At 40.0% G+C, this 26,663-nt stretch overlaps 1 protein-coding gene across 1 annotated transcript in view; it reads right to left on the bottom strand.

Annotated features, from left to right (window-relative positions):
• Positions 1–15,630: 15,630 nt before the first annotated feature.
• Positions 15,631–26,663, bottom strand: part of atp6v1ba (ATPase, H+ transporting, lysosomal, V1 subunit B, member a) — a 31,373-nt gene continuing 20,340 nt past the window's right edge. Inside the window, exons 7-14 of the mRNA XM_029520973.1 lie at positions 23,658–23,759; positions 21,917–22,014; positions 21,622–21,745; positions 19,025–19,175; positions 18,442–18,524; positions 18,117–18,221; positions 17,191–17,320; positions 15,631–16,880 (exon numbers count right to left, since the gene is read on the bottom strand). Of these exons, the coding sequence (XP_029376833.1) occupies positions 16,738–16,880; positions 17,191–17,320; positions 18,117–18,221; positions 18,442–18,524; positions 19,025–19,175; positions 21,622–21,745; positions 21,917–22,014; positions 23,658–23,759 (936 nt within the window). The 3' untranslated portion in view covers positions 15,631–16,737. The remainder of the gene's footprint in view (positions 16,881–17,190; positions 17,321–18,116; positions 18,222–18,441; positions 18,525–19,024; positions 19,176–21,621; positions 21,746–21,916; positions 22,015–23,657; positions 23,760–26,663) is intronic.

Here is a 26,663-nt window from a genome sequence, read left to right as displayed (position 1 = left end):
GCAGGCAGACAGAGCGGTGCCCAGTCCCCACCTGGGCTCCTCCAACCACATTTCTGTCATGTTGATTCTTGCTCATCATCCTGTGCTCAGTGCTCAGCCACTTGACGGCAGTGGCAAGAAAAAACGTCCTTTAAGAGGTAGAAACCTCGGGCAGAACCAGGCTCGGGAAGGGCATCTGCCTCGACCAATTGGGTAGGGAAAGAGAGGGGGTTCTCAATACAGATGCAAGCAGGAACATATGATACTGCATGAATTGCATAGAAATACAGGAGCAGCAGACATTGCAGGAACATGAGGTGGCGATGATTCACCGCCTGTGGGATGAGGACAGGGAGAGAGAGGAGAGGAACTGGGAGAAACAGGGACTTCGGGGAAACATGGTTAGTAGTATGCCAGTGCATGCAAGGGGTAGGGAGGGAGGTGCTTAGTCCTTCCTCCAGCAGCCTAGGCCTATAGCAGCATAGCTAAAGAGTAGATGGACTTTAACTTTTTAACTATAAGCTCTGTCATACAGAAAGGTTTTAAGCCTGGTCTTGAAAATTGCTAAAGAGTCCAACCCCCCGACTGATACTGGAAGTTGGTTCCATAGAAGAGGAGCCTGATAACTGAACGATCTGCCTCCCAATTTACTCTTGGAGACTCTAGGAACCACAAGTAAACTTTCATGTAGAGAGCAGAGTAGCCTATTAGGACAGTGAGGGACTATGAGCTCTCTGAGATATGATGGAACTTGGCCATTAAGAGCTGTACATGTTAACAGAAGGATTTTAAATTCTATTCTGAATTTCAGTCAATGAAGAGAAACTAACACGGGAGAGATGTGATCTCTGTTCCTAGTTCCTGCAGCAGCATTCTGAATCAGCTGAAGGCCTTTCAGAGATTTGTTTTGACATGTAATGAGTTACAGTCGTCCAGCCTAGAAGTTACGAATGTGAGGACTAGTTTTTCTGCATTCTCTTGTGATGTTTATACGAAAGTTGTATTTTTAAGCGTGAAATTGATATGGGTTGATGAAGAGTTGCTATATTTATTTTAAGCCTCAATGTAGTATTTATTTAGTGCTTAATTTGTATTACACCAAGATAAGAAGAGCGACCCAACCGAAAAAAAACCTGACCCGGTGAAGAAAACGCGAGTTTGTCTCGTCACACAAACAGCGCTTCTGTTACAAATTAAGTTTTTACCCCATAAAGTGGGGCAGATTTGAAACTTTTGGGCTATAAAAAGCTATTTTAAAATGATGATGTAGGAGTGTGGCTTCAGCCTAACTTATGCAAGACTTGGTATTTATTGCCATCAGGTTAAATGATGTTGTAAATAGTAAATATCGATGTACGTCACCTCCAGCCATTTCTCCATAAAAATTACAGCAAACAGAAGGGACAATGAAAAAGACCCACAGATGTGAGTTTTTCATTGTACCATTTTTTTTCTCCGGTACAGCTAGCATGTTAAAATAATCATCTGACGTGTTGAAATAATGTTTTAAGGGAACTACTGAACAGTGTTTTTTAAATTGTGCCGCCAATAGTTTCCCCCTCTGGTGGGCATGGCTTTCAGAGTATGACGCATTGCGCTCTGTTTCTATCACAGGACATCCTGATTAGGATTTTTCCTTCAGCCCGAGGAGGATATTGACACATATTGCTCGTAAGGTACTCGCACTCATCAAAATTGCTATTCCGTGCCGGATACTCGTTTGAGCTGAGTATCCAGCTCAACCCTAGTAGATGGTCATATAATTAGTTTGCAACAGTTTTTTTGATGATTTTATAAATGAACTGGAGGTTTGAATGGGTCTATAACTAGCCAAAACATCTGGATCAAGATTTGTTTTTTTTTTTAGTTGAGGTTTGATAACTGCAGTCTTGAGAGTCTGGAGTCCATAATCCAAAGGCAGATCATCACTGTGTGGCCCAGTACAGTTGTTCCCATGCTTCAGGACTGCTTTGAATGAACCTACTGGCAGATCTTCAGGGAGCCTACAACCAATGAGGGCAGGGTTGAGCTGGACGACTATCAGACTGTCTGTAGTTATATAGGTAAATGCGTTGAGGTGCAGTGGCTCCTGAAGGTGCAGGATGCAGTCTTCAGATCTGGAGACAGATCACCACTGAGGACAGCAAGGAGGAACCTGAATGCTGGAATTAAAAGAGCAAAGTCAGAGTATGCTCTCAAGATTCAGGGACATTTTTCCACCAGTGACCCCCGGCACATGTGGAAGGGCATCAAGACTATCATTAACTACAACAAGATCAATGTTGAATGCCTCCGGGACTCATCTCTCTCAGATGCCCTAAACAAATTTGATACCTACTTTGAAGCCTCCAACAATTCCTCCCCCAGCTCCAGGCTCACTGTTCCACCAAGTGAACTGCTCCTCACTGTGTCTCCTGTTGATGTGATGTTACAAGGGGAACCATATGTAACATGTAACATGTAAAATGCTCTCCTCTTTCTTGACTCCCAAGAATTACCAAGGCCACACAACTGCAGTCCAACAGAGGATCATTTATTTAACTCTCCAAGAGCATGGCAGTGATCAATTTCAGGAGCCCAATACAAAAAACAAAATCAATCTACAGCCCCAAAACTAAATTACCTATCCCAAGGTTTAAAAAAAAAAAACAGACCTGAACGTGCAGGTGTCTAACCTGACTCCCTACAAAATAAATGGGAGAATAAGAATAAACAAAAAGAGCTACCCACTCCTACAGCTATCTGGACTATTGGACAACACACAGAGATTTAGCACAGAACTGCAGAGCAACAATGCCTGGTGCAGTTGGGAGAAGGGAAAAGGGAAGAGAGCAAACAGCCCAAGCGGTTCTACCATCATACCAGTGCCCAAAGGTGCAGCAGCAGAAAGTATGAATGACTATCGTCTGGTGGCTCTGACCCCAATAATCACGAAATGCGGCTAGGCTAGGCTACATAATGAGCAATACTGACCATAACATAGATCCAAAGCAGTACGCCTGCAGGAGGAACCACTCTACACCAGATGCAGTATCTTGAGCCATCTATACTGCTCTCACCCACCTGGAGAGGGGGGACTCCTATGTCAGGCTGCTTTTTCTGGACTTCGGCTCTGCATTCAACTCGATCATTAGACTCTCACCAACAAACTACTGCTGTTGGAATTAACATCTTTCCTCTGCAAGTGGTGCCTTGAATTTTTGGCACAACGACCACAAACAGTCAAAACACACGGCAGCTTGTCCTCTCGCATCATCTTCAACACTGGGTCCCCCCCAAAGGATCTGTCTTGAGCCCCCTGCGGTACATGCTATTCACACGACTGCTCAGCCAAACACCCAGGCAGCCATATTGTTAAATTTGCTGATGATACAGCAGTAGTGGGACTGACATCCCACAATGACAAGTTGTCATAAAAACAGGAGGTGAAAGATCTGGTGTGGGGAGAATAATCTCTGCATCAACGTGGGGAAGACGAAGGAACTGAGGTAGAGCATGAAGGCCAGAACAACCAGGCTCAAATGCAGCTTCTACCCTCAGACTGATGAGCTCTTTCATCATTTATTACAATATGCAGTGACAGTTTTCACTACAATTATTTGTTATTATGTATGTTACTGCTGTTTTATTTATATTTTAGCCTTAGTCTGTGACTATTATAACTTATTTAGATTTATTGTATTGCATGCTGCTGATCCTGAGTACAAATTTCGTTCCATGTGCAAGCAGGTAAATGACAAATAAATAAATCAACCTTGATCATCTTCAGGACGTGGAAGAGGAAAAACTATTAAAATCTTTTTTGTCCGTTATTCCTGCAGGGCATGGGTGAGAGAGGAAGTGCTCATTAATCCAGCATATTCAAACCCAAATTCACCACATGAGATTAGGGTCACACACTGAACGCATCTAGCTGTTATTACTTAGTCACACACAGAGCACCACCTACTGGGCACAGGAAGTCGGTAAGCCTCATAACTAAAATAATAACTCCTTCTGCAGCTTTCATCCAAATTAGTTCACATGCACTCAGTTCCATTTGAAGACACTGAAGATTAAAGACCTGGAGGAGGAAAAACTATCACAATCTTTTTTGTTCTTGCTGCAGGGCATGGTGTGACACCAATTTCAATGTGTCGCCATAAAAGAGGAAGTCCTTACAACTCCAACATACATTGTCCAATCCGCCCCAAAATTTGTACCTTCCCCCTGAACACTTTTTTGCGTCAATATTTTTTTTCTCATCCTCATAATTTAACACCACAAGGTATGTCAACTTTTTATGAGATTGATACACTTTTAGTCTTACAGCTAAATATTTTATTATTTCAGTGTGTGTATGTGACCATCACCAGCCCTCCCTGGAAACTAGTTTGTTGAGCTTTATTGAGTGAAATGACCTTTGTGTGGCAGGGAGGGCGGTGCTACACCTCAGTGAATATAAGGGGAAACAAAGGACAGACAAGACGCAGAAGGATGGAAAGGGGAAGGAAGCAGGTGGTGCTGGTAGGAACTGGTTGAGTGAAGGAAGCTGTGCTTTTCCTGCCACTTCACTCAAGGTTATGAGAGTCCAGAGGATTTCTGTGTAGATCTCTGGAGAGATGGGAGTCCAGATAGGTGAAGGTGTCTCAACAGAGGAGCCAAGTCAAAGATAGCGTACGTTAGCGATAGATTGAAAGAACTGCTCACACCATTTTTGGCAGGATTCAAGAGAGGAAGCAGTGAACCATCACGCCCTCGCCAGTATCAGACCAACAGAGACCACCGGGGAACAGAATCGCCATGGACCCATCACAACACAGCACCAAAAGACAAAGTTCTCCCACAAGGCCCCAGAAGACCCCACACATCCAACTGGACCTGGTTTGCTGTGTGGTCTGCAAGTGAACATGTCCCCTTTCCTAGGCTTTCTTAATCCCTGTCAAGGAAGCATAAACCTGCACTGTGAATAAGTGACCCTGGATATGGTGTGGTGCGGTGCATTGAGATTTGGGGAGGGGAGAGGAGAGGAGGGTGGGGGCAAGTCAGAAGAAGCATCCTGCTTTCCGGCAGGTCTGCAAGGGCCTGTTCAAATTTTATTTATGATTCAAACACTGAATACCAAAACCTTTAGAAAATAGTGTGTGCCAACTGCTGCAGGACAGCAGGGTGCTGCAGCCTGCCCCAACAGAGTGCCCCCTGAACCCCACTCTGGTCTGTCCCCCGAGGTGTGGTGCATTAAAATCTTATGACTGATGTATATTGTATGCCTAAATGTGCCTGTGAGAAATTCATAGGGCAAAGTGTGGAGTGAATGAAGAGTGATGTTGGTGCAATTTAGGAGACAGGCAAGTGAGGGCCTGGTCCCCAGCCAAGCTGCTGGTGCGGCAGTCCAGGGGAGGGCAGGCAGGGTGGGTGTCCCAGGGAATCCAGCAGGCCCCCCTCCAAACGGCGTCTACCAACAGGGGCATGCCAGTTGCCCCTGCAGCCACTGCAAACCCACAAAGGCCAGCACGAACAAGGAGGAGCCGGTTTGTGGAAGTTCTCTGGCACTGCAGAGTGGACACATAACGGCAATTTCTTTAACTCCAACACAGATTGTCCACCCGTCCCCAAACTTTGCGTACATGTTCCATCTCCTGCTCTAAACAAGTCTATGTGTCAATAGTGACTCATATACAGAGTGACACTCACTGGACACAGGAAGTCAGCTTCATTATGCAAACATTGTCTTATTTCTATGATAGTTACAGGACGTGTTCTCCAAATTCTACACTTCCACATGATGTAAAACTTGGGTGCTCTCTGGAGCCACATTGTGCACACACACAATACTGTACATGCATGCCACTCAAAACAAAATTTTAACACAGACCGAGTTGCACAGCTCGGCAAGGGCCCATTCAACGCTGCTTGCAGCTTTAATTTTATTTATGATTGAAACACTGAATACCAAAACTTTTAGAAACAAAATAATGTGTGCCAGCTTTCAGAGCCTTATCATAGCATATACTCAACAATAACATTCAGATGAACGAAGAGGATGAATTTGAGACCAGTGCATTCTCCTTTTAGCTCTGTGTCATTCTCCTCTGACTGCACTGTGGTTCAGTATTTCTTCTCTATACGTCTGCAGCTGAAGGCAACCAGCTTGATGGAAATTAAGTTTACGAGTTGAAGTTACAAACCAAAAAACTAAAGGAAGCCAAAGAGGTCCATCACTAGCCAGGGCTGGTAACAATTTAGTTTGGCTTCCTTTATAGATGTGAAAAAGGTTCAGCTTTAACTAAACGAGGGTAGTAAAATTTCACATCACAAATGTGTAATATTGTTTAAGCTGCAATCACACCTCAGTACAAAAAGGACGTCCTTAAACAATGCCCTGCCACTTAACTAATTAAACATTGTGGTTGAGTGAGGGAGATATTAAGCATTAGTGCCATTGCTGTGGGCTATTCCTTCCCTCCCAGTGACACCTAATTAAGAAGTTGATGAACGGCAGCACTTGGCGATATCCATTTTCTCCTGGACTGGGCGCATCACTCACTGAATAGCACTTAGCTGCCAGTTTTCATCCTTTGCTTCCTCTTCGTGCCTCTCTTCCTGTTTCCATAATGCCATGGCCACACTCAACAACCTACAAAAGGACGTCCTGAACTAAATGACATGTTAATTATAATTACTGGTAGCCATGGTAAATAAACAGCAGTGGAAATGTTGAACATGTATGAGCACAAGGCAATGGGGGGGGGTTCTGACATGTCAGAATTGGTAGACTTAATTGTAAGTTTCGGCCTCCCCATCATCATCACTCCATTTTTTTCTCCCCTCTTTTTTGTGTCTGTCGTTTTTCATCCCCCTCTCAGGAAAGACAGTGATTACCCCTGTGCCAACGTGCCGCATAATGGTATCAGCGCCGCCAACGGAGCAGTGAATTAAATTGTATCTGCAGCCACTGGGAAGCCTTGATGAGGGGGGCAGATGCCTTTGTGGTGTTATCATTATAACACAATGGTCATGTTGTCATCAACCTTGCCATCAGCAATTGAAAAGGCATGATTGTGTGTTGGGGGCTTTTTCTAATGCCCCCCCCCCCATCAACCCTGCCGCCCCATCCCCAACCGTTTCGATGTGAATAGGAGCAATTTTCTAAGAGCTATGAAATCACGTAATAGGTCCTAATATGCAGCTGCTTGGCACAGTGAGGCAGCCTCTATTAACACGGAAGTCAAACACAATATGTGTTTTGGCTGGAGAATCATTGAATACACAAGTACAGGCCAGATTTATTCAGATGAAAATCCACACAACTGTCACCATCACAAAGACAAACTATTTGCTCCATCTTTTGACATGTGTTGCCCTATTTCAATTTTATCTTAACTAAAGCGGTCATAGCAAAGCATTCAACTGGTAAAGAAGGTCATTTTCGAAAATTGAATGGTGGCCTAAAACATTTGAAACATTTGAAACATATTTGTTGAGTGTTGAGAAACAGATTCCTGGTGAAGGCTGCAGCAGTGACAGTTTCCTCATGTGCTCTGTTTCATGTAGTTGTACAGCTGTGACCATATTCTAAGCAACGTATGTATTACAAAAGGACACATTCTCTCTTTAGTGTGTATTGTCACTGGGTAGATATAATCAGTAATGGGAAGCAGATGTGTGTTGCACCTACACACCTAAAGAATTAAGAGTATATTTCAAGATGTTTTAGAACCACTGAAGATACGTAGGGCGGATGATTCATGTGACACAAAGAAAGACTGACAAAAGATATTACATAAAAAAAAAGATCAGTCACTTGAATATGATTCCATCAAAAAGAAGGCTTATTGACGGGCCCTTCGCTAAGATTGTATCTCATTTCATCAGAATTAGTTTATGTTGAATGATGTTTTTGTCATATCAAATGAATCTATGCGGTTGGTTTTATAGCAAAATGGGGACTATAAATTTAAATATACCCCAACCAACTGGGACTTGCCATTATTGTCAGGATGAAAGTTGAGGTCTGCACGGGTCCGAGTGGCTGTTTTCAGGTGGTTGTTTTAGGTGGTTGTTTTGACTTGATTTTAGGGATCAGGTGAAAAAGGTTGAGGATGGCTTTGATGGTTAATTGACAATTTCCACCCACCGAAAACTGCACCCTGCAAAATTGGCTTTCAGGAATTTGCTACTGAGTCAGATAAGAGGAGATTGTAAAAGGTTTTCAATCTCACAATAGGGAAACGGGGACTTCTGTGGACAGCATCATTCCAATTTTGTTCTGCTGCTGTAAAATGTTAGATGGTTCAGTGTCATTTTGTCAGTTTGTCAAATGAGGTTCACTGTACTCCAGATTTCAACTAAATGAAGGTATGACATTGAATTGTGTGTTTAGTCACAGCAGCAGTCATGACACACAGATTTTTTATTTTTTTATTTTTTTTATTTTTTCCATAGTTTCTCAGTTAATTCAGATTTCAGAGTTACAGATTGAGCAGCTGAAGCCTTTTTGTACCGCAGTCAGTACAAAGAAGTTTGTATTGTTTTCATGAAGAGAGTTGACAAAATTATATGTTATTCACATTAAGTGAGGAGTAAATGAAAGTTCTACAGTGTAAAATCTGGATGAGATTGACATGCAGATTGGTCTCGGCACTGTTAGGACACAACAGACCAAAATCCCTGACAGGCACAGGAACTGCAGAAAAAAATGCTTCAATGGTGAAGACATCACATGGTGGATAAGACCACATAGCAAGCAAGCACACACACACACACACACGCGCAAACAGAAGGACAGTTTGAAACTATTTTTTCACATGTAATCTTTTAGGAAAAGATCAAGAATAAAGACTGTGAACAGACTGTACTCTGTCAAGCTCTGATCCACATAAATAACTCACTGGAACCTTGCACAGTTTGTACACGATCACTGTTTTGGCCACTGGGTCGAATTGGCAGTACCTGTCTCTGCCTAAATGTATCCATGTATATCATTGCATTCATCACTTTAAACTTGCGTGTAGAGTGAAAACATGTCAGTCTTAATCTCACTTCCTGGATGTTTTGACCCTGTCCAGATGAACACACCTGATTTGATCTTACTTAGCTGCTTGATCACAAGGTCTCTCTCCTCCAGCCTCCTGCACTGATATAAGAGACATGGCTGTTTTATTCATTCTTCAACATGTTTGCCTCAGAGACCACATGAAAAAAAGCTTTCATTTGGTGTCAAAAAATCATACATAACACTAAGGAGTAGATAAGAGAATACACGCTGACTGTGTAGATGTGACCCAGATGTGACTCTGTTGGGTTCAAATGTAATATATAACAAAAAAAAAACAAACAATAAGCTCTTTGTACAACAGATTTAACATCAAAATTGCTCCACTTTAAAAAAAAAAACAATCATTTCAAAAGGACAAAAGCACATGCTGGATGTACAGAACGATGCAAACCTTTTTCTGAAACCATGTGTTTGTGTATCCCAATTCTTAATTATAAAACGTTAATAACACCATGTTTTTCACCTCTCTCTGCTACCAAACTTTGTCATTGCTATTGTTTCACTTTGGTTATCATCTAACCCAACCAGAATCTGCGGACTTCTTTCTGGTTTTCTGCGGTGATTCAGGAGGGAAATCTGCAGGATTCTGGGGCTAGTTTTTTTCCTGTTAAGGTTTTAAACAGTTATCTTCCAAAATAATCCACGTGATTGGAGCAAAAATAGCAACTTTTAACATGCAAAATCCTATATTAAATTTGCCTAATGGGTGGGTGCATGATGGAAGGCTGGACAATTTCCCAAATATGGGCAGTGGGCAGATCATGGACCCATAAAGCATTTCCATTTTAGCTACCCCCAAATATGGCTGTGCAGCATGACATCAGACCCAAACAAACCATGTCATTGTGACATCAGACAAACAAAAAAGGTCGCAACGTTTCTACCAATGTTGTGACCTTTTTTACATAAATCAGTGGAGCATTAAAACTGTTTGTGCAGACTTCCCTGCTTTTAATCATTGGAAATGAGCATAGTGCTACTTATAATAAAATCCATATAAGGAGCTGCCACGCTGATATCATGGAACTGAACAAATATCATGGCTGTAGTGTAGCTGACTCACTGTGACCTCACTGGATTGATGCAAGCATTTTAGCTGACAATATAAAAGTAATCACAGTCTCAGAGACCTAAAATTCAATCACTGCTCAAAACTCCTGCTGATATAACACAAGCTTTAAGGGGCAGAGAAGCTGCTGAGAATAGGAGGTACCAGGTGTGTCTGGTTGGTATTTGGAGCGGAAGTGGAACAGAGCTGGAATGGATCCGCCCTGCTTGCAGTATTTCTGCAGGAAATCAGCCAGCTTGGGGGCCTTCTCAATTGGAATATTGGCTTCAACAAGAGTCTTGGCAAAATCTAGCATAAACTCCTTCCTTTCAGCAGTTGATGGGGTCTTGGAGAGGGTTTGAGTCCTAGATTGTACTGGAAAACAAAGAAATTAAATAATGTCGACAGTATTATTGCACAAAATGTATGATAATATAAATATAAACTTGTACTTTTACTTTGATTTTTTAGATGGGACCATGCGTATAAATGTGCAATACATATTTGATGGAATGTAAATATACAGAATTTAGGAAGGATGCCAATTTTAGTCCAAAGTAAAAAAAAAAAAAAAAAAACGTCAGTTTTCCAATAATACTTACTACTACATATATACATACATATACTACATACATACTACATATGAGATGTCTATTGTCTACACCCCACCACTCCATGCCTCATCGGGGGATCTGTTGGGTCTCTTTAAATAATTTTATAAAGAGTTTGGTCTAGACCTGCTCTATATGTAAAGTGCTTTGATGTAACTTTGTTATCATTTGGCGCTATCCAAATAAATTTAATTTGATTTGATTTAGATGTCAACAATGTTATGCATGTTACGGAGAAAACAGCCTTCAAAGTTTGCAGTCAATTTTGACACTGGATTTGACTAAAACTTGACTGAAACTGTCAACACAATACCAAATGATAAGAATAAATCCATTCGAGATTGCCCATTTTTGCTTTCCTCTACCACACATGCACAGACATATGTGGTTTGTTTTCTGTACATTGGAAAAGAACAGCTCACGTAAAGGTTTTATAGAAAAGACATAAGGCAGTATTTGAGAACATACACATACATTAATTCATTTGTCCAATAAATAAATCTGGAACAACTCCATAAATAAACATTGTGCAAATTCTACAACGCAGCAAGTAGGGCAAGGGTAGTCATTCTGTCCTCTCTGGCTGCACAGACATATGTGGATTTTATTTATTTATTTACTCTTCCTGGGGTCCATACAAGTAATCAGTCGAGCTAGGCTATGTTAAAAGGGTGTTTTGTCTGGTTTCTTCAGCAGCAGGGCTGTCAAGGAGTTTGACATGATGTGGAAAAAAAAACCGGGGCATGATACTAGCTATGTTTAATGGGTCGAACTGGTTTGTTACTACGTATTGTAGCAACAGGAGTACCATTCATTCATAGTTTGGTCAGATGCTCACAGTGCAGGCAGAGTTTGACGGCAGCTGAGAGCTGGCGAGCTGCCAATAAAACAACAAGCATCGCTGTTAAAATAGCTATTCACATTGAATAAAATTATATTAACTTCAGTCTACGAATAAGGTGGAATAATATTTATCAGCTAGCAATTTCTCCCAAAGTCCCCCCCCCAAAAAAAAAAAAGTATTTCAGCCGCCAACACTTTGGACCTCACCTTTAAAAACTTTAAAACCATGTTTATCATTTGACTTTCACATAAATTTAACATCGTATTAGAGCTGAGACTTTATTTATTCCGAAAATACCAAAAGTAAAAAAAAATCAAAAGGCCCAAAAGCATTTTTTCTTGTAAAAACGTAAATTGTTGCACTACAGCATTAGCTCAGCTGACGCATTCCACAGAAACTGAGATAACTGGGGACAACCCGAGGCCGTCCATACAAACACGCTGACAACACATTTACATGATTTCAGCATGTGAACCAGCTAGTAAGTAGACTATTTGATGTTACTTGCCAAGTCCACTCTTCTTCTTCTTGTTGTGCCTTTGGGACATTAGCTCCACAATGGTCTGTTTCCTCAGATAATCCACCGAGTGCTGACGCACTTTACAAAATAAAACGCCCCCGTCCGCATAAAAATCATGGGCAAATTCGTATGCCCTGTCTGCCGCGGCGATTCGTGTCGCTGAATTACGACGTTTCAGCTCCTTTGCTGTAAATCTGACATCATCATCGTTGATAAAACAAGTTTTCTCCTCTGTTGTTCCACCTGATGACGACATGGGGCGGAGTATTCCGTGCGGGCCTGGTTATCATTAATAATCAATAATCCCAGTTTGGTCATAAAACAAGTTTTTGCTCATCCAGCTATACTGATAACTTTTAAAAAGGATTTTTATTTTCAATTAGAAGTCATTGTAAGTACTGTTCTGACTGTTTTTGCTGTTATGTCAGCTAGTAAAGATATAACAACTACTACTGTTAGTGCTGCTGTAATTGTAACTAAACAACATGACATTCTGGAACAGTTCATCCCTCAAACCCTGATCCATCGTCACACTTAATTCCATTGTTGTACTCTCATGCGTCCTCTGTTAATGGTTTACTGGCATCCTTTGCTCCCCACAGCCCTGCACGAGTATCAAAGCTTGCAGATTAGCAATACAGACCATGTCAGGACATACCACACATATCGTCTTTAAAACAAGCCATTAAAACACTATAATATGCTTGCCCAAAATATAATATTTCATCCAGTGACTCCTTGTGTCCAATGTGTGGCACAAATTTTCCAATTCTGATTGCCCAAGGTTTGCTTGGTTGTTACTACATTTGGGAAGAGATACTGCAGAGTTGCCTTCTATAATCATTTATGTTCACAAATAATTTAGCAGCTCACTGCGAAAAACAGAAGCCAAGAAATGTAAGTACCAAAAGTGAAATACAAAATCTGTGCAGGGAGCATTACCATAGACTATATATAAAAGTAGGTGCAGAGATGGTCATAGGTCCAATGCAAAAATTATGTGATGTAATTGCATTAACATGGTGCAAAGTCACAAAGGAATGTTTCCAACATTTTATAGTATCCATGACATAAACTGAGGTTGTTTGAGAGCAGTGGTAGGAACCATCCATTAATCTTCCTCAAGGAACAACAGGGGTCCCCAACAAGGTGGGAATTATTTATGTTATGTTATGTTATTTATTTATTATTAAACAAAATCTTAAGTCACTGCCATAATACATATACAGAGGTATAATGTATCAGTATGCACAACTAAAGATTAATGATAAAAAACATAAGTGGGACGGGGGGGGTGGGGTATTTACAAACGTGCGCATTGGGATAAGAATGAAAATAAGAGATAAATAGAAAAAAAGTGTAAATATAGATAATATACAATACAAAAAAGTGGAGAGACTATATTTAACAGGATAACAACAGACTATAAAAGTAGTAACAACTATGACTGTGCAATGTATTAAAATATAGCAGCAAGTAATTGTGCATCTGGCAATGACATAGTTAAATAAAAGCAGCAAAGGTAAACAGTACTGTTTTAGTGCAAAATATGCTTGTTCACAAGCCCGATGGCCTGTAGAAAGAAACTGAGAGTCTCGTGGTCCTGGACCTGATGCCTCTGTATCTTCTACCTAACGGTGGAAGTGTAAACAGTTTGCATTGCAGGTGTGTTTTGTCCCTGATGATACTGTGTGCCCTCCTTATGACCCTGTTGTGGTAAATGTCCTGCAGTGACGGGAAGGCAGCTCCTGTGATGCACTATGCAGTCTTACTCACATGCTGGGCAGTACAGTTCCCGTACCAGACAGTGATGGAGCAGGTCATTCTTTCCACTGTGCTCCTGTAGACGTTTTGGAAAATCTGGGATGGTAAATTTCCACACTCTCTCCTCAGGAAGTACAGGCGCTGCTGGGACCTCTTGATAAGGTGCCTCGTGTTGTTTGACCAGGTGAGATCTCGTGATCACATCAGCCGATGTGGATAACAAAAAAATTGAAATTTTTCTCTTTCCAGCTCAATCCCTCTGATGTGTAGTGGAGCATGCAGCTCAATCCTCCTGCTCTGGTAAATAATCATTTCCTTGATTTTACTGGCATTCAAGGAAAGCTTGTTGTCCTGGCACCAGACCTCCAGGTCTGGCACCTCTCTTCTGTACACCGTCTAATCTCCACCAGTGATCAGTCAGTTGACTGTGGTGTAATTTGCGAATGTGGCGATCTTGGTGTTGTCATGAGAGGGGAAACAGTCATGTGTGAAGAGTGTTCACAGCCAGGGGCTCAGAATACAGCCCTTGTGCCAGATGTGTGAGTGCCAACTCTTACTGACTGGGGTCTGTCTGTTAGGAAGTGGAGCACCCAGTTACAGAGAGTAAATGTCAGTCCGAGGGTGGCAAGCTTGTCTGAGAGTTTATAGGGGATAACCATATTGAATGCTGAGCTGTAGTAAAAGGGAAAAAAAAAACAAACAAAAAAAAATAAACAAAGCAGCATTTTGACATATGTGTCCTTGTGTTCTAAGTGTGTGAGGGGTGTGTGGATGACAGTGCTGACTCCATCATCAGTGGACCTGTTCTGACATCCAAACTGTAGGTAGCAAGTTATATTAAAACATTTCTACAGAGGCTGTACCTGTGTAAAATTGTATTGATCTGTTATTGTGTTTGTTCTAGTGCTTTACGTCATATCTGATGTTTTGATGAGCATATGGAGGTAGCCTGTTCGTTATATTGAGGCAACCACATATTAAGGTGACCAGATTTCTGAAATGAGAATCAGGGAAATTTTCAGTGTGATGGTCAAAAATCTAAATTTATCATTCTGAAATAAATAACAGGGGCAATTACATGTTCACGTATTTTAGCAATGTGTATTTAAGAAAATGACTAGTCAATAAGAAGTTTCAAAACTGTTAGTCCCAACTTCTCATGGTCACTTCTGCCCCCCCCAACCAAAATTATCTGCTCTATGTAATTTCTTTTGTTTGAAATGTTTTATCATGGGTACATAAGTGATTTACCCATGCAACAGCATTAGCAAGATTATATGACATCAACAAAATGTTGCTGCATTAAAATGAAAGAATAGCATTCTCTGTTCTGGGTGCCGGCATTCTTTCTGATGATAATGCCAGCACGTTGGTTTAACAGGCTACTGTAATAATTGGAGTTTGAGTCTGCGCACAACTTTTCTTACTCCCCAATTCTAATCGGGACATTTTCGGGGACAGGTTGCCCAAATCTGGGAATGTCCCTGAAAAAAAAAAAAAAAAAAAAATCGGGGAAATTTGGTCACCCTATCTTAATGACAGCTGAAAAAGTTTTTCAGTACTGTAGCTGAGCTGTACAAAATTAGAGGGTAAATGTCTATTATCAAGATATTTTTGTCCAGCTACCATTTCAAAGATCAACTTTACATCCAAGTGAATTTTGGTGAAATCCCAAAGAAATTCACAGCTAGACTTTTTGAAAGTTGAGAGTCCAGGCCACAGAGAATATTGACAAATTCTAATCAGTTCATCCTTCACATCAAGTGAATGCTCGTGCCAGATGAACACACATCTGGTTCAAGAATGAAGCTCAAACACAGACCAGAGCAGAGGGGATTTCTCATATAATTTAATTATTCATTAACACTAACTGACAAAAACATTATGGTTGCACAACAAAGAATTGGTTTCTGCAAACAGATTGGAATGTTGAACATACTTTTGTATACCCTTTCACAGTAATAATCAACTACATATGGGTGAAACAACGAAAAACAAATAATGTTAAACATCAAATACTCCTTTTCTCTCAGGAGTCAGCAAAGGAAGCAAAAGGGCTCTAAATAAGGAAGAAAGAGGCAAAGAGCTAGAGGCAAAATATATTAAATATCTAATCTGTGCTTGTGGCCCAAGTTTGTCCATTTGGTGAAGATGTCTGAATGTCAATGAGGATATTTAAATAACATCAAACTTGAAGCCACAGACGTCAAGGAAAATACTGCAGTTGCCTCTATGAAGCAATAAACTGGGAGTGGGCAAAATAGGAGAAACAATCCAGCTATAAAACAATCAGGGGAATATGGTGACATTTAGGATATTTAGTTTATGAAACAGCTGGTTAGTACTGGTCAGCAAATGATCAAAGAAACATACTCTCAATCAAAACCAAACTTTTCTAAAGTTTCAAATTGGTAGAATCTAAAGGGTAAGATTTCAAGGTATTTTGTCAACATCCACATGTGGAAACCTCAACTTTGGTGTGGGTGGGCATAACAGTCTTAAATTAAAGGGAAAAAAATAATATGAATATGATATTCAACAGTAACACCCAATAAATAGACTGATATACAATTTTAAAGATATGTTTATGTTTTTTTTCCTCCAATCAAGAGTAGATATTACAACCAGACACTTTCCATACACAACATCTCAAAATACAGACTAAAGCACATCTATAGAGGGGGAGGTTTGGCTTGTTCTCATTCAGGGGAGAAAGAACTGGGGGTGGTGTTGGGTTGAGTTGATTCAGGGGAAAGAGAATAATTGGAGGCATGAGAACAATGCTGGCAGGGAGAAAATTACATTTGGGATTGGTCATGGTTTGACAGTATTGGTCTTTCCTTCACAGGATGTGTAGGGCCGTAAAGTGAAATGAAAGAAAAGAATAAAGGGGAGGACAGAAAGGTACGTGGGCCTAGAACAAGGACATGTGCCTCAGTGACGGACAGCAGACTCCCTAGGGTAGAACTCTGCTAAGGTGCTCTGGGGAATCCTCTTCAGCATCTCCTTGGGGAAGATTCGAAGCAGCTGCCAGCCAATGTCCAGGGTTTCATACACTGTCCTGTTGTCGTACGGACCTGAGGGGGACAGACAGGTCACATGGTCCTGGTTAGCATCCAAATAAAATATTAATAGTTAGTTTCACTAAGAGTCTCCACTTAACATCACAAAGAGCAAAAAAATTCTTACAAGACCATTAAGGGTAATTTTCCTTTAAATGGCACCGTCATGTAAAAAGTGAAAATCAAGACTTCTGCAAGACCATAAAGTCATTTTCACAAAAAGCGTCAACCTTTTCAGCCCCACTGTTATAGCAAGTGTATTGCTCTGACTACACTTATATGAATGCTGTACACATTTTACCTCTTTAACAGATATGCCTCTTACCTTGAGCAATGAAATTCTTCTCAAACTTCTGGAGGAACTCAAGGTAGAGCAGATCATCAGAGGTGAGGGCCTCTTCTCCCACTACAGCCTTCATGGCCTGGACGTCCTTACCGATGGCATAGCAGGCATACTGGAGATGAGCAGACAATTAGGATCCCAACTTCTAATGAGTGTATTTGGATGCCCTGTTGTAACCAGGTTACTATAAATCCATATAAAAAGATTCCTCCTCTACCTTGGACTTGATTTGGAAGAGTGGCTTAATGTTTGTGTGTGGTGATAGAAGATGTTGCTATGTATATTTTCTTTATTACACTAAGGAAATGAATTTAATAAATAGTCAAACATGTCAAACATCAAGCATTGAAAAACCAACTTGTGACAAACTCTACAGGCAACCTTGCATTAGTTAAGGTTTTAAGTTTCATTTTTTTGTTTAAATGTAAGGCTGCATTGTTCTTTTTAACAGAAAAACTGCATCAAGTTGACACATTTTAGCTTGGGGCCTTCTTCAGGATGAAATTATATTTAAGTAAAGCAGGGTAATGCAGAATACTGTGCAATTATGTGAGCCAATCTGGCTTCTACCAGATAGTTGGACCTACGATTGTCTAGCTTCAAGCCAATTGTTGTGTAAGGCTGGTGGAGAATTCCTAATAGAAATTGTGCTAGAAACCTCTACTTTGTTTCTCTGCCTTCTTTCAGACATTCCTCTGCATTGTGATAAACATTTATGCAAAAGTACATATATCTTTTAAAAAGCTATTGAGAAACCTGGTTACTTGTACATGTGGCAGAGAAAGCCACATGTCCAGGAAAAAAAACTGTTGGAGAAATCTAACTGGGGCCTGGCCCTTTCATTCAGAGAAGCTGAACATGTGAATTTCAAGCTACATTATTTCAGTCGAATGGGGGATATTTTGTACCAGTTGGTTGGAAACATCAGCATGGTCCTTCCTGGTCATTCCCTCGCCAATGGCTGACTTCATCAGACGGGAAAGTGAAGGCAAGACGTTAATAGGTGGGTAGATCTGCAATAAAGAGATTTTGTTATTATATGAAATGATAATGAAAGATATGAAATATGTATCACTATTTTATTGTTTTGCGTACAGTGACTGAACAGTGTAAAATTAAATTCATTAATCACTCGTGGTACAGTATAGACGAGTTCACAGAAAAGGACTCACTGTATCAAAACCAAAGCATGATTTAAAACCAAAGAAATGTTTTTGTTCCTCCAAATGTTACCTGTCTGTTGTGTAGCTGCCTGTCAACATAGACCTGACCCTCTGTGATATATCCAGTTAGATCAGGGATTGGATGGGTGATGTCTGTTAGACACAAATGTTAGACACACAAATGTCCAAAATGAATCACAACATTTCAAACAAGTAATGCCTACATACAATGCCAGCTGTTCTTGTACTTGCTGTGAAGGACATGCACAACTGTGACAAAACTCTCATCATCTGCAGTTATTTCCAAATCTCTGTTTAACAGCTGACACTAGATAGCAGGAAGCACTGATTGTTTGCCACTACAGTATCCAAGATGTATGTGGGAATTAAGGACAGTATCCAAAATGTCCTTTCAATTAATTTCATATGCCATTTACAATAACTGAAAACAATGACTCAACAAGAGAAATACTCAAAGATAGTAGTACAATTAGGAGCTGTTGCTCTCTCTCTGAAGTCCAACAGACACAAATAGGAAGAGCTATTGCTTTTAATGTTTTAATCATATCCAAGCCTGCAAGCCTCACAGCTGTGGACGTTGACACAATGGATAAACTTAGAGCAGAGAGCTATGCTTCTTCTGCTGCTCTCACCATCATTGGGCATGGTGAGAATGGGAATCTGAGTGATGGAACCATTTCTGCCCTCCACACGGCCAGCACGCTCGTAGATGGTGGCAAGGTCAGTGTACATGTATCCAGGAAAGCCTCGACGGCCAGGCACTTCCTCTCGGGCAGCAGAGACCTAAAATCAAGTGGTGACATACATGGGTGAAAGGTAGAAAGGGGTGGTTTCACGTTAGGCTTAGGCCTATATGAAGGGCAATATGAAAGCAGTAAGAGGAAGATGCCCTATGATATAAGGAGATATTCATTAGGAGTGCTGTCAGTGCAACCTGATGAGTCCCAGTCCAGCAATCTTTCTCTTTTAGCTGTGTGTTGGGTCTCCACCAGCTTCTACATATTCCACTATTTTCACCAGTGAGTCACTAATTGTGTCTGCCTGTTGCTGCAGCAGTGTGGGTGAGAGTGATACTACAAAGACTTTTGCAGATGATGCCTTTTTTACCTGTTTAAAATCCAAATACATGTAGAAAATGTTTTCAGCAGATCTTAAGTTTAGAGCAATTTTGCCATTCATTTTATGTAGAAAAGTTTGGTAATCATTAGCTCCTGAGTTGATCAACTCTGCACTTGACAGTGGTTTCAGTGAGCAAAGTTGATGGCTGCTGGTTAAAAATTCTGCTTTTCTACCTCTCTTCACTAGGCACTTAATCCAAATGGTGTTAAAGGTTTTTCTGTTGCCAAAGACACATTTTTATTCTTCGGCCACACTTGCTAATTAAGTTTCTTTGTACTGTGTCTATGCTCCTTTTGATTTCTTGTTCTGTTGTCTGTTTATATGTTGTTTTATTTTATTGTTCATTGAACAGCACTTGTCAGCTCAATGCTGTATTTAACTCTAAAAATGAAAAAGATCACTTGAGAAATAATTAATAACTTCATGTGTAAAGATGCAGATGTTTTATAGAAGGATGGTAGGGCCTTTGCTCCCACTGCTAAGACTGATAAAAACATCCCAACCAAAGGAAGTGCTAGATGTCCCCTGCTTAATTTATTACATTATTTATGAAAATCTAAAATATCACTAAATAAGTATCACAACTGATGAGTTCCTGGATTTCTTGTGGGGGGTAAAGAAAGCATGTATCTATCTGCAAAGTATGATGGGTGACCTGTACCAACAGTAAGTTTTAGCAAAACTCAATGACCCAACACACAACACCTTTCATTTTTCATTTAGTTATATTCTGCCTATAAAAAATAATGCTGATTCTAAGTCCCAATAAATAAATATTCAATATGAAATGTATCCTTTTTTCCCATATATATTTTTCACGTGTAAACAAACGGTAAAATTTTGCTAAACCATTTACTGTTGGAGAGTCGAGTGATGCTAACTCATTCAGTATCTTGCAGAAGAGGCAAACAGCTGGTTGGAAATGCTGCCATTCTGTTACCAGGCCCTCTGCAAAAATGACCAAAAGTAAATCCTTGTTCCCAAAGTCAAGTGAATTCAGAGCAAGCAAGAAAGAAAATACATCTCATTCATCGTTGGATTCAAAGGTTGATGGGCAGGCTAAACACTTGTGAACTGTAGATTCAATGCTAAACTAAGCCTTAACGCACATGAATGGGAACAGAAGTTAAATGTTAATGTCCTGGCCCTTTGTAAGTGCTGAAATACCCATCAAGCTGCCTGAGTCTCCGTTGACTATTGGTAAAGCGTACATGTGCCAAGGTTATACACAGCAAATGTAAGGAGGGAGACATGCACTATTTAAAAACCTACATTGTGCTCTCAGTACAGAGACACAAAAGAATGAGTCGAGAGGGCCTTAATCCTCGTCATGAAGAGAAAGGAGGGCAGTAAGTGGGGGGGCAGAGAGGGGGGACCATTTCCTTTTAAAACCAAGCGGGCAATAATGAAATTAAGGTATTTTCTACAAGAATGAAGGAAACATTATCCTCCTTTTCAGCAATGAGCACAAGACCTTAGTGAGTCCATCACATTTGGGCTATTGCTGCAGGGAATTTACACTGGTGTGTTTCGTTGACGCACTACCACTCAGTCTGGTGCTTCAACTCGTGTTGGAGGATTCAGGGTGACTATTCCATAGTGAAAATATTCCTAAATATACCAGACATGCAGTAATTGTACTGTATGTTAAAATATCAATCACTTACTTATGTGCATGTACAAAAGCTGGGCAAAATGGCTACTTGAAACCAGGCAGGCGAAGAGTTTTCCATTGTACATTTCTATTCTTGATTCAGCTTTTCTGTGCAGGTCACTTCAACTTTGGAAATATTTTAAAGCAGTCTGCACAGATAGCATGTTTGGGATCACTGATTGATGAATCACAAGCCAGTCTTCCATAATTTTCAAACTCATTCAGTGTCTTAACCAACTACTGGAGATGTGCTGATATTTCCCTCCACCTGTCCAATGAGTCCTGGGCCACTGGCCATTTATTTCTACCAACAGCTGATGAATGCAACCATAGTTTTGTATGAGCCACAGTTACTGTTCAGTGTTTTTCCATTTAAGTTGAACACCAGCTGCACACATAAACACAGCCAACTTATTATATTTACATAGTTATACACAGATGATTGAGTGGTTGTACCTCTCTCAGAGCCTCAGCATAGGAGCTCATGTCAGTCAGGATAACGAGCACATGCTTCTCACACTGGTAAGCCAGATACTCTGCTGTAGTCAGGGCCAAGCGCGGGGTGATGATACGCTCAATTCTAATTGGTTAGAGAGACAAAAAACAACGGACGTTATCAAAATAGGCATTTAACAACCTTAGGATTCAACTTGTCAAAGGACACATTTAGTGTAGAGGTAGGTCACACAGCAAACACGGCACACACCAAAATACTATTTTCATATTGAGGGTGTTTCTGTCTGAATCTTACGTTGGGTCATTGGCCAGGTTTAGGAACAGGCAGACATTATCCATGGAACCATTCTCCTCGAAATCTGATTTGAAAAAGCGAGCAGTCTCCATGTTAACCTGAAGGACAAATGATACAGGTCAATGCTATAGGATTGGTAAAATATAAATTGTGACCCCATTCCAGATATCAAATGGGCCATGAATTCTGCAACTGATTTCTTACCACAAAAACCTTAACTTGTAACACCATATACGCATAGACAGTGCTAATTAATTTCTGTTTTCCAACTAGTTAATATTTCTTTATTTCTTTTTTCTTTTATATCCTCTGTGACATCAAAAACAGATTCCTTAAGAGTAGTTTTGAAGCTTGGTGAGCTGCTACACAGACTCAATTAGTGTTTCCCTACATGTGAAGGAACCTATATCTGCATCTCTTTTGGACTTGACTTGATTTATCAGCCTCTAACATCCTTTCAGACCAAAGATTCTGGGTAGAAACAGGTTTCTAAATCAAATTGATTTAGAAATCATTTACATTTACATTGGCAGACAAGTTCCAATGTTTGTTCAGATTGATGGTATCACATGACTACACACAGACACACACAAATGTCACCTATGACACATCTGTGTCAGTGTCACTCATCCATGGCCAACGCTAATCTTTTTATTGTGTTTGGGTAATCTACATTGTTTAGTTTAAGTCAACTTCATGTCATAAGACTATAGTTAGTAAATATACTATTGAATTAGTTGACTTAAGTTTATTTAAGTGTAAAGGGTAATGCATTTTTTTTCGAAAGTTTGTTTTCAATTTCTGAGGTCATTATTGCTACTAGATCAAAAGGAATCCCATATCTATCTGTTATGGAATATTAATTAGGTTTGAGTGTGCAACACACACAGCCCAGGTTCACTCATAATTTGAGACAAATATATTTCTATAAATCTGGCTTGGATTTTACATAAAACATTATTAGAACAACAAAAAAAATTTAATAATAATCAGTCCACTTGATTTCCTACATAAGGTATTCTTTGTTCATAGGAAATTTGTTTGCCATCTTGCTATTGATGGTTAAATTTGTCTAAATGTCTTCTGTCCCCTTTCTCCTTGACATTTTGTCACATTTTCAACCAGAATTAATGTGTTTCTGTTCTGGATAGTACTAACAGCACTGTCTTCCCAGGGTTAGATCAAATGTGTCAAATCCCTATGGTGAAAGCAAAATTGGCAAAATTAGTTAGAATTATATATAATAAAATTATTATATTATATATGGTGTTTTATTACTTTTTTTTTTCCAGGAGATGTTAAGACTTTGATAACATTGATGACTCATGAAATTTAGTCAGTTAAATTCCTGTGTGCTGAACACAGTGAGTGGTAACTGGTGAAGTGGAAAAAGGAAAGAGTTAGCATTTAATAGAGGAATAGTTGCGTGCGAGTGTGCATGTTAGAGGTCAGCATGTCACAAATGGGGTATTAAAGCAGATGGGCAGAGCAGATGAGATGGGGAGAACTTGATACTGCAGGGCTGTAAGTGTTAAAAGAGCTTTTGAATTAGTAACCTGTCTACATGGCCCAGGGATATGCTCAGAGGTGCAGAAATAACAAGAGGAACTTAAAGGTTAAATCATCTGGTGAATAAAAGACAGACAGCAGGGTGGGAGAGAGGGTACAAGGTGTCACGTCAGGGTTAAGAGAGGGATTAGTGGGACAGATGTGGGGGGAGGGTTGAACATTGCCAGCTCACCCCCATGGCTGCGAAAACAATGGCAAAGTTCTCAGCACTGTAGTCCATTACATCTTTGGACTTCTGCACAAGGCCAGCTTGCCGACAGATCTGGGCAGCAATCTGAGAGGAAGAAAACAAACAATAATTGTTGTAAATTCATTGTTGTTTTAACAAAAAGACAAACTCTTGAAAAATGTGAAAAGATATGAATACAGAAAACCTATATGGTCCTTAATGCATTGATATGTTTGTTACAACAAACCACAACACAGTTGTGATTGTAAATTAACCAGAGTGAAGAGTTTGTGGAATGAAAGATGAACTTTAGCCTCATCACACAATGCTGCTGTCTTCATTTGGTCTGACTTCCCGATGTCCCCTGAGCTAAGGAACCTAGCCCATAGAAGAAAATGTCACATGAATAACCTCGGTGCTTAATGAAAGTAGTCTAGCTATCACAAAACATGGTTATCACCATTTTGATCATTCACAGTCAAGACTGGAAGAGGTTAATGTTTTCTTGTAATGCTCAGAGCTGATATCATATATGCTGAAACAGATGAGCTCAGTTCAGTATGAGTTGAAAAGTCATGAGTCCAGTGAAGAAACTGTATTTTTCGGCCATTTGGGCACAGTGGAAGAAGCTCTCTGTTGATTGAATGTATGTACTGTATGATTAACTTCAGCAGCACGGCAGTGCAGTGGTTATCGCTGTTGCAGGTTCAGTTCCCTGCCTGGGGCCTTTCTGTGCAGAGTTTGCATGTTCTCCCCGTGCCTGCGTAGGTTTTCTCTGGGTACTCCAGGTTGCTCAAAGACATGCATGTATTTGGACGGTGGGAGGAAAGCCCTCACCCACAGTGAGCTGGGATTGTCTCCAGTACCCCCCAAGACCCGGAAACGGAAAAAGCGGTAGAAGAAGGATTGATGATGATCTTCCACTAACCAACACACACAACAGCAGGGGTGTGTATTCACTCACCTTTTAGCTCTGGGTTTGGTTTTCCTTAGCAGTTGAACCAATGACTAACTATGTTCACTAGCTAGTCACTACTTTTGCGTGGCTGCTGTTTCGTGCTACACTTGGTTTTATACAGGAAACACCTCTCTGACAATGACAGATAGATGGGTGATTGAATATCAGTAAAGATGGGAGCAATAGCTTGGAGCAACTTCAAAAGCCAGAGTACATTTTTTTCTGTCTCCTGTAAACCCCTGTTCTGTCATCTGTTCTACTTGCAGGATTTTTATATTTGACTATTTTGTCAATATTTCTGTTTTATAAAATTGTTGAAGATTTTTTGAATTTTTCTACTCAGAGGTCTTAAATTGCAAGACAAACACTTTGGGCCACCATAGTCCTCACAATTACTGAGCTAATTAATGCTTGTTTAATGAGTTATTAGCATTCAAATTAGAGCTAACAATTCTTAGCCTTAGTTGGAATAATACTTTAATAAAATCATGTATGTTATACATCTATACACATCTAAATTTCCAAAATTTTAACATTGTCTTATTGCGCTGTTGATTACTGTGTAAAAAATTGGTTTTAATGGATATTAAAACAATCAAAAACAAACAAAACACAAAGAAAAAAAATCTTGTTACTGTCTGATAATTGGTTTCCATTGTGTGAAGGTAACAGCATTAAATTTTGTCCCTGAGCACTGATGTGTAAAGAACTGTGCAAGAGAATAGAAGAGTACAAGGGTCAACATTGGTTTCTGAATTCTCTTTTTTAAGCTGAAGAGCATCAAGAGCAGCCAGTGGTTACTCAACAAACTTCAATTGTGCTGGAGAGGTTCAGTAGATTGAATCAATCAATAATTGTCTCACCAAAGAAAATGGAGTTGTCTTTGAGGCAATTTTTTATTTTAGTTTATTTCTCTTTTTGCCTTGAGATGATTCCCAGAGCTGTCCTACTTTAGCTTGCCTGCTGCAGAAATCTAGCTGGAAATAACAGATAATTAAGGTATGACCTGATTGCGTTGGTTTGATTTCCACAATCAAGATGTTTGCATTGTGTCACAATGATCAGAGTACATACAGTTGCAAAAACCAGAGCTCGGTGGATAAAATGCAAACACAATGAAGTACTAATCCCACATAGAGTGGGTATTCCTGTGAGGGATGCCCGCTCTGTTTTTACTACTTAATGTTATCCTTTTACACAGCATAAAATATTATGGTATGCAGGACAACCCATGTCCTTCATTTATATTGTGCATGCATCCATCTTCATCCGCTTATCCGGGGTCAGGGTATGGATTAATTTTTTTGTGATGCATGAAAAATCCCTTTTTAGAAAGCAGAACTGAAACTAGTCTCACATGACACTGAGGGAAACAGCTGACATACATGAATGACCTTCTTCTTCAATGTTCAATATTTCAAATGTGAAACCACAAAAGAAATTAGTACATTGCTCAAATGTCTTTGAAACTGAACATGATGGCTCCTCTTGGACCATCATAGGCTTTTGAAATAGTTGAGTGTCAAGTTTAAATTAATTTAAACATGAAGATGGCATACTGAACTAAATTAATTTTAACATTCAAGGTTCCATTACATCAGAAATTATTCAAAATAAAGACAATAATCGTGTTTAAAAAAGGCAGGCGTGTAATTCATTAATATTGGACTATCCCATATTTCTGATGTTCTTTTTTTTGTGGTTTTCAATTGGAGACTTGGGTATGCTTTGTAAAGTCAGCATTGTTTACCCGTCCTAACCCTAATCTCCAAAGGACTATTAGCTGCAGATGCATGCCATCAGTGGGGCTACACTTTGGTGCTCTTTATTGAAACATCCTGGAAAATACATTGGTATTAAGGATGTAGTCAGTTGTTACTCCAAATTAGTCATCTACCTCACAATTTAACAGATTTGACAGATTCTGAAGTGTTTCCCTTGACGGCATTTATCAGGGTTTCCGAAACTCAAAAAGTTTAAACAACTATAATTGATGTGTAAACTTGGTCGAGTTGAGCTTTATGTAAGACTATCAATGAAATCAGTTACTT

This window comes from Echeneis naucrates, chromosome 15 (assembly GCF_900963305.1).
Source record: "Echeneis naucrates chromosome 15, fEcheNa1.1, whole genome shotgun sequence".
In the NCBI taxonomy this organism is placed as follows: domain Eukaryota; kingdom Metazoa; phylum Chordata; class Actinopteri; order Carangiformes; family Echeneidae; genus Echeneis; species Echeneis naucrates.
Note: the sequence above shows the minus strand (reverse complement) of the source record. Positions and strands in the feature narration are given on the sequence as shown.